The 9,748-nt window shown below is 37.1% G+C and overlaps 1 protein-coding gene across 1 annotated transcript; it reads right to left on the reverse strand.

The window, feature by feature from the left end:
• LOC109850413 (agamous-like MADS-box protein AGL80) lies at window positions 7,545-8,261 on the reverse strand. Its single transcript, XM_020420432.1, has one exon. The coding sequence runs from the start codon at window positions 8,259-8,261 to the stop codon at window positions 7,602-7,604; it is 660 nt and encodes a 219-aa protein (XP_020276021.1). The 3' UTR covers window positions 7,545-7,601.

A 9,748-nucleotide genomic window follows, 5' to 3' on the forward strand; every position in this document is an offset into this window, starting at 1 on the left:
CTGATTGGATCGTCATAGCAAGCCTACAAATTGCTGCTGCATAGGGATGAAACTACTAGTGATTTGTTTGACACTTCATCCATATATCTCCTCCTGCCTAATAATATAGCTGGTGTAGATTTCTGCTATCTGGCATCCAGAAAAATCAGAATGCGAAATCACCCCCATGACCTCATTTATTCTGATATTTCTCGTAATGTGAGCATAGTAATTTATTGTTTTTTGAGATACCTCAGATAACCCTTTTGACTGCTGACAATGATCCATACCAGGGTTGCTTAAGTACTGCCTAACTCGCACAATGTACGTAATAATCCGGACGCGTACATACCTGAGCCCAATCAACAACATAGACTTCCTACGAAGCCGAAGCATAAGGAGCACTTCTGCATTTCCTGAATTTCAATGTTACGTTTAGCACTGGTTGAGACATAAACTTGTCTCCTGTTAGCAAACAGAGTTCACCGTGGTCTGCATCTTGTATGCAAAACCTTTAAGTAACTTATCGATATAGTCTTTTGTGATAATCCGAAGAATCCCTTCCGAGAGCCGATCTTGATGTATTGGATCCTAATATAATAAGAGGCGCCCCAAATATTTTCATCTCAAAAAATTCTTTGATAGAAATCTCTGGTTTCGTGCAAAACATGCCTATATCATTAGGTGGCAAGCAAAGATGTCATCGAGCATACAAGAACAAAAGAAAATATACTACTTACTGCCCATGGAGAACTTGTGATATCACACAGATCATCAAAATGTTCATCCTCAAAACACGAACGAGGCTAATTAGTTTGTTAAAATATTATGATACCAGATTGACGATGAGCTTGCTTGAGTCCAAATAGAATGGATTTCCTTAATTTGCAAAAGCCAATTCTTTGGATCTCCTGACACAAAGTTTTCAGGTTTGCACCAGTATCAAATCATCTTATCAATGTTCCCATCTGAGAAGATGCAGTCAACATCGCATCTGATCAGTAACTCAAGTCATAATCGAGCAACCAAGTGTCGATGATTATCTGAAAGAGGCTCTTCGCATGAAACAGGGAGAGAAAGTCTCTGTATAACCAAATGCCTCCTTTGATATAGCTTTAGCCACAAGACGTCCTTAACCTCTCCACATTACCTTGCAGATCCCGCTTGGTTTTAAAAATCCCATAACAACCAATATGTTTTGACAACCTTCTGTAATGAGCAAGTTCCCAAACTTATTGTCTTGCTAGACTTATGTACTCTGTCGTCATTCATGCATCAATCCACTGTGAGAGTAGAACTGATGGTTCATGGCCTGAGAGAAGTTGATTGGATCATCTTCCAACATTCCACTACTTTCCTCATGTTCTTGGAGATATACAATATAATCATCCGGAATAGCATTTCTCCTTTTTCTCGTGGATCTCCTTAATGGCACTGGTTCTTGAAGTTATTGAGTTTGTTCTTCTGGAACAGGGAGTTGTTCAACATTATCATCTTGAGGTTCCGGATTTACTTCTTGAGCAACAACAGGTATAGGAACCTGAATATTGTCAAAAGTAACTGTATGGATTGGATCTGAAGCCAATTCCTCCTCAAAACTAATGTCTCTAACCTTATTTCTCCCCCCAAACTCAACATCCTCAAAGAATGTTGCTGTTCCCGTCTCAAAAATGTTCCTTATAGTGGGATCATAAAACTTAAAGCCCCTAGAGCGTTCAGAGTATCCAATAAAGTAGCTGCTAACTGTTTTGGAGTCCAATTTCTTTTCATTTGGCCTATAAGGCCTTGCCTCAGCTGGACATCCCCAAATATGTAAATGCTTTAAACTGGGCTTTCGACCAGTCCAAAGCTCATAAGGTGTTTTAGCAACTGCTTTACTTGGTACTCTATTCAGAATGTAAGCTGCTGTCTTAAGTGCTTCTCCCCAGAGTGACTCTGGTAAAGAAGAATGAGCAATCATACTTCTTACCATATCCTTAAGAGTCCTGTTTCGTCTTTCAGCTACACCATTCATGCTAGGTGAACCCGGCATGGTGTACTGTGGGACGATACCGTATTCCTCTAGGTATCTAGCAAATGGTCCTGGACGTTGTTCACCTGAACCATCATATCTACCGTAGTACTCACCACCACGATCAGATCTGACGGTTTTAATTCTTCTGTTGAGTTGATTCTCAACTTCAGCTTTATAGGCTTTGAACATGTCCAGAGACTCAGATTTTTCATGAATAAGATATAGGTGCCCATAACGTGAGTAATCGTCTATGAATGATATAAAATATTGTTGACCATTCCAGGATTCCGTAGGGAATGGCCCACAAATATCCGTATGTATCAATTCTAAGACATCCGAAGATCTGTTGGCACCTAATCTTTTCACTTTGGTCTGTTTTCCCTTGATACATTCAACACATACGTCGAAGTCCGAAAAATCAAGGGAATCCAAAATGCCATCAGACACAAGACGCTCAATTCTACCTTTTGAGATATGACCTAAGCGCTTATGCCATAATGTCGCCGAATTTTCCTTATTTAATTTACGCTTAGTACCACGTGATTCCACATGCAAGGATTCATTGTAAGAAGCAATTGTATCAAGCAAATATAGGTTGTCATAAATACTCAAGTAACCGGTTCCCACAACATTTGAATTAAAAGATAAACTGAATTGACTGTTTCCAAATGAACAAGAATAACCTGATTTGTCCAATACAGAAACAGAAACCAAATTCCGTCTAAAAGACGGTACTACAAAAGTATCTTTTAAATCCAAATAATAACCAGTTCCTAACAACAACCTAAAGTGCCCAATTGCTTCCACATCTACCGATTGTCCGTCGCCCACAAAGATGTGTCTTTCAACATCACTTGGCTTTCGGTAGCTCAGGCAACCCTGCATAGAAACACTTATGTGAGTAGTAGCACCAGAGTCTAACCACCAAGTGTTTCTAGGTACTGAAGCTAAATTAACCTCAGAACAGACCAAAGCAAGGAACGTACCCTTATTATCACGCCAGGCGTGATATTTTGTACAGTCCTTCTTTACATGTCCAGGCTTCTTACAGAAGAAACAACCCTGATTATCCTTATGTTGTTTCTTCTCAACTGGACCCTTAGCAGCTTCCTTATCATTCTTCCTTTTCTTGCCCTTATCCTTAGAGGCATAGGCCAAATGAGCACTTTCTGTCTTATCTTGCTTCAACATGTCTTCTTCTTGCACACAGTATGAAATGAGCTCATTTAGAGTCCATTTCTCCTTTTGACAGTTATAACTGACCTTAAATTGATTAAACTGTACAGGAAGAGACAACAGAACCAGATGCACTAATAACCCATCACAAAGATTGAGTTTAAGTGCCTTAAGCTTTGAAGCAATATGAGACATTTCCATAATGTACTCCGTGATATTTCCTTTGCCCTTATACTTCATTGAAATCAAGCGAGCTAAAAGCGTGCTTGTTTCTACCTTATCGTTTTTAGCAAAACGCTTCTCAATTTCGGCAAGGAAATCTTTAGCCTTAGTAATCCCTTCGGATTCTATGCCCCTGAAGGCTTCCGGAACGCCGCGCTTAATGATCATAAGACTCATGCGATTTGAACGCTCCCACTTCTCATGCTCCTTCTTTGCATCAGGAGTGCTATCCGCATTGAGAGGTTGGGGTTGTTCAGTTCTTAATGCATAGTCAAGATCCATGCAGCCAAGAACAATTAATATGTTCTCCTTCCAAACCTTGAAGTTTGTCTCATTTAGCATGGGAATTGAGTTAATGTTAGCAGAAATTGTTGCAACAAATGCATTAGCTGAAATAAAACAAAAAATGCTCACATCAATAACCATAATCAATAAAATTCAAATAATGACAATCCCCATCCAAGATATCGGGCACAACATTAATATCAAGTCTTTGGACAGTAATATTAACTTGTAAGTAATACCTTGTTGCAATGATCAAACATTGACAATAACTCATGTCAAATAATGAAACTATCTTTGGATCGATTCATTATTCACATGTAAACCTTATAATTGTCACACGCTTATCATCACAGATGTGTATACAGTCTAAATAAATATTAACCTTCCTTTGGGCCGATTAAATATTTACACGAAGGCATAAACATAAACATCTCACATTCCTCATGAACAATCTACACAAGAGAGGTTACTTTGGCAACTTCTTGTTTCAATTAATCAATTGGAGTGAGAGACAACCTTAATACCTTAGTGTCATAATATTTGAATTAAATAATTGATTAAAAACTGAATTAGATTTAAATTAAAAAAATTTTAAATCAACTGAATTTTCAAAAACTTAATTGGGGTCTCACAGCTTAATTAGGGCCCATAACTTAATTGAATAAATTAAGTATACCAAAGTGGACCCATGAAAAGCCGAGGCTTAACCATAATGAACACGAAGTTCCCTTAACTTCGAACGCGAGGTTCGACTGTATTGAGTACGAGACTCACTTAAGCACGAACGTGAGGTTCGTCTGAGAACGAACGCGAGGTTCGTTTGAAAAATGAACGCGAGGTTCAACTTGAGAACGAACGCGAGGTTCGTTAAAAAAAATGAACGCGAGGTTCGACTGAAGTACGAACGCGAGGTTCGACTGAAGCACGAACGCGAGGTTCGTCTGAAGCACGAACGCGAGGTTCGTCTGAAATAAACGCGAGGTTCAACTTAAGTTGAGCGCGAGGCTCACCTGAGAACTGAATGCGAGGTTCACCTTAGAACGAACGCGAGGTTCGTTAAAATTAAGCTTGACGCTCATCTGAGTTGAACGCGAGGTTCACCTTAGAACGAACGCGAGGTTCGTTAAAATTGAGCTTGACGCTCACCTGAGTTGAACGCGAGGTTCACCTTAGAACTGAGCGCGAGGCTCACCTTAGAACGAACGCGAAGTTCGTTGAGCGCGAGGCTCACTTGATAACGAACGCGAAGTTCGTTTGAACGCGAAGTTCGGTTAAAATTGAACGAACGCGAGGTTCGTTTGAAGCTTTCAGCTTCGCCAAAATTTGAGGTAACCACCTCCTTAATGTTCGGCACGTTTCACGCACGAACCCTTAGGGTTTCAAACCGAAACCGCCGCCGACAAACCAAAAAAAATTCCTCGATTTTATTTTTCAAAATAAGATCCAGACCAAGAAAAATCGAAGAAAAATCAAAAAAAATTCCAAAAAGGTACTGTTCACCGATGATTTTTCAGTTACTGTTCACCCGAAAAACTTTTCGTTACTGTTCATCCGAATAAAAAATTTACTTTTCATCCGAAAAACAAAACTGAATCTTTAACCAGAGATTTAAGATAAAAAAACCCAATAAAACTTAAATCCCTAAGAATTAATCAATGTGACTCTGATACCACTTGTTAGATCTGAACCAAAACTTGATATCTAAAATCATATAGCCATGATTAATTCAAAAAAGATTAACAATAATCAAAAGAGCGGAAGCTTATACCTGAATCCATGGATGAACCTTGAGATGAGTTTTGGATCTTCTAACATTAGGGTTTCTCTAAATTCGAATTTCTCTAGCTAGATGGGGGTGTAGAGAATTAGAGAATGTAACCCTAGGTTAGGGACCATAACCCCTTATTTATAGATGTTGTACTTTTATAATTTAGCCCCTCAATAAATCACAATTACAACCTGGTATCTGCACATATAACCCCATGATTATATTAAATACCCATTAACCCAACTTAATTGATCACTTTAGTGGGTTATCGTGAAAGATAGTAATACACATTGATTAATCATATGTGCCCACAAATAGATTTATTAGATTAGATCCAACATCAGTTTGTACATATATTGATGCATTGCTTGTGTCCTTATGTTACACTCAGGATGATGAGGAAGAAGGTGAAGAAGGAGAAGAAGAGAGCTTGAGTAAATGTATAGGGAAGGAGTTGAAGAAGCTTCTGCAGTGTTATAGCCATTGTAAATAATTTATGTAAAAGTTTGAAAACAATTTAGGTATCTCTCAGCTTCTGCAGTGTTATAGCCATTGTAAATAATTTATGTAAACGTTTGTAAACAATTTATGTATCTCTCTACTATTTTGGTGAATGTATTATTTGAATATAATTGGATTTGATATTGAAATATAATTAGATTGTGTTAGATATGAATATAATTTATTATTGTTCAATATTGTGTACATGCACTCAAAGTAGATTCTGCAAAAAAAAAAAAAAAACTACTGTAGTATAGCATCCTAGATGGAAACTCCGTCTAGAATGTTTTTTTCAAATAAATAAATAAATAAACAAATAAGCCTCCTAGACGGAATTTTCGTCTAGGATGAGTATCCTAGACGGAAATTTTTTCCGTCTAGGATGGTATTCTAGATGGAAATTCCGTCTAGGATAATCCGTCTAGGATGTATTCTAGACGGATTTGAATTCCGTCTAGAATAATCCGTCTAGGATGTATTCTAGATGGACTTTCCGTCTAGAATTCTACATCCTAGATGGAAACTTCCTAGACGCATATTCTAGACGGAATTTCGTCTAGGATACTCATCCTAGACGGAATTCTGATTTTTCTAGACGGAATTTTCCGTCTAGGATGCCTCATTTTTTACTTGTGAGTAGATTATAATCCACACACTTTTCAAACATTTCTACTTCTAAAAATAGATTATTTTTCATCAATTTTATTAAAAACTCTAGGTTATAGCCCATCTAAGTTATAATCAATTTATGGAGCATAACACGAATAAATTATACTTCAAAGTTCCCAATCTCTTAGAAGTCTAGATCAGCCTTTATGTATTAACTTTTACAATAGATTAAGCATAATTAGACATAATTAAAGGCACAATCCAAAAATAAGTGAAGAAATAAATTTCCATAAATTGTGTCTTCCATTAACTGTATCGAGAAGAAATAAGGAAAAAGAAAGAGATTAGTTTAAGAGTAAAGGTTAGCTGTTATAATGTTCTTATAATGTCATAAAGAGATCATAGTTTCACTAATGTGATTGAACTTCTACTTATAAAATCAAATTTTAGTGTCATGTAAACTTAGTAAGGATTGGTTATGGTAAACTGTGAAGTTATATATACATACTAGTTCCAAAATTAACATAAGTTATGGTTTTTATTTAAAAATAAAATATTATGTAAGAAATGAGTTACTACATGTTTACCGAAGAGAGTCAGTCACTAACTCACCCTGCCTGCATATCTAGAGGGAAGAGTATCGTATGAGACAGTAACTAATTACATGCACACGTACATAATTAAGAAATTTAAAAAATCAAATTGAGCATAATAATAATAATGTAATTATCTACTGTTACACAGTAGATAATTACATACGGTTATTCGAATAAACACTTCCCAAACAAATATCGTTCTAAAATATCAAATTATACCATTCTGATGAAGTAAATTAATATAAAAACCAATAATTTAGATCAAACTTTATTCAAGGCAAATCAATTTTACATGCTAGTGGGACTAAAGAAGCACAAAGACATCATGTCAAAAAAAAAAAAAAACCACAAAGACATCATAACTAAAACAACTGTCTTTAATTATTACCTTACCTAAAACCAAAGCACGAACGCAAATTAAGACACCCTTAAACAATCAAGCCAGCATCCATCAAAAAGGATAAAAGGATGATGCATCCATCAAAGCTAACATGTTCTCATATGATCCCATGCATGGCTTCTTCATGACCACATCATCCAAATACCCACCACCTCCGCCATGACATCCATCCATCATCATGATGGGCTTCTCTTCCCGTACTATTATAGCGTCAGGGTTAGAGTTAAGATTAGGATTAAGGTTTCTGACTTGAACTATTCTTTCATGCACGTCTTTCAACGTATCATCAACCAATCTCTCTAAAATTCCCAGATCCTCAATCCCCAAATCCACCAATTTTCGACCAGCAGTGCACTGATGCATGACAATCTTCATCTCTAGCTCCCTGATCTCTCGCTGCTGCTTAAAGATCTGCTCCTCAAGCTTCACCATCCTCTGCATGGCGAATCCTTCTTGATTCACCCTCTTCTTCCTCTGCTCGCTCTCTGGCATCGCCTTTAGATGCTCTAGAATCCTCTTTGCCTCCGGCTCCATGGGCCACACCTCGGGCTGTGCCTCGTCGGGCGCGTAGACGATCGCGCAGGCCGGGACGTCGCAAAGAGTGGAGAGCTCGTTGACCTTTTTGAAGAGACCGTTACGGCGTTTCTTTAACGTTGCTCGCCGTTTTGCGTCGTTGGAGATCCATGCAAGAGTCACTTTTTTCCTGGCCATTGTTTTTCCCCTTTTTGTTCAGTGATTTTGCTTGTTTTATAGGTTTTTTTAGTTGCATATAATATAAATAGAATCTCGGGTAATGAGGGGTTATGTATGTAATTGCCTTATTTGCTTTTGGATTGATAATTGGAGGGTATCTTTATGATTGGAAATATATTTGATTAGATTTTTCAGTGAATTGGATGGATGAGATTCAACGGAGAGGATATATTTGCAATCAATTTGGCAAAAAAAAGAATGCAATCATTCTTTGGCTGTGTGTTAAAAAAGGAAGATTTTTCACGTTAATTGGAAATTGAGATGGCTTTTGAATTTTGATTGATTAGGCGCAGCTAAGATCTAGGCTCGGAACCGTACTCGGCTTTCAAATTGTTCATAATTCTTTAATTGTTTATATAAGTTTAGGCATTTTTTGAGTTACGCATTTTTAGGCTTAATTGCACTTAAATACCCTATAGTTTCTCCTACTTCGCACTTATATACTCTCACTTGGTGTCAACAATACTTATTATACCTAAAGTTTTTAAAACTTGCACTCATATACCCTTACTTGTTTTTGTAGCACTCAAATACCCTAAAATTTAAAAAATGTCCACTTAAAAACCGTAAAGTTTTTAAAATTGGCACCTAGATGCTCTAAAGTTTTAAAAACATGCGCATAAATACTCTCAAGTTTGCATAACGGAGGGTAAGTGTAAGTTTATAAAACCTTAGTATATTTAAATGCACATTTTTAAAACTTTAGGGTATTTAAGTGTTGCCAAAATAAGTGAGAGTATATAACTGTAACTTTTAGAAACTATAGGGTATATAAGTGCCACCAAAAATAAATGAGGGTATATAAGTGCAAAGTAGAGCGGATTATAGGGTATTGCGATTAAGATTTTTTGTATAAGACCTTGTTCATTTAGATTACTGGACCAAGTCCAAACAGAGAGGGAGTTTAGAAGAGCTTCATTTTCGAACTTTTTAAGCTATATTAGCTTTTAATGTCTTTTGGACTTTATGATAATTTTTATGTGTTTCGAAATCAATTTCTCAAAATCTTCATACTTTGAAATTAGTTATCCACATTCTATAAAAAAAATTTTAAATTTAGTTCATCTGGTTACTGCTGATTAGTCCTCATAGAGATTAGTCCTTTTTGTTACAGCTGTTTGAAGGACTCGGAGGACTATTTTCAAATACGTAAAGCGGTGGGGGTCTAATTTGAAAACTTAAAAGAAAATCACAAGTTGGGGGACTAATATAATTATATTTAAGTGGACCCGCTTTATTTAAAATAGATACGCGTACGCGACAGCGCCGCCGTATTCCGTATCTCTCCCCAGTTCCTCCTCCCTAAAACCAACAAAAACCAAGTTAGGGTTTTCATTCCGCTTCTCTTCGCGACTCCATCTCTTTCGAACCCCGATTCATTCGGACCTCTTCGATGGCGGCGCCTGCGAACGATGGAGGAATGGGCGGGCCCTTGAGGAGGCGGC

Source organism: Asparagus officinalis, chromosome 7 (assembly GCF_001876935.1).
Source record: "Asparagus officinalis chromosome 7, Aspof.V1, whole genome shotgun sequence".
NCBI classification, from domain to species: Eukaryota; Viridiplantae; Streptophyta; class Magnoliopsida; order Asparagales; family Asparagaceae; genus Asparagus; species Asparagus officinalis.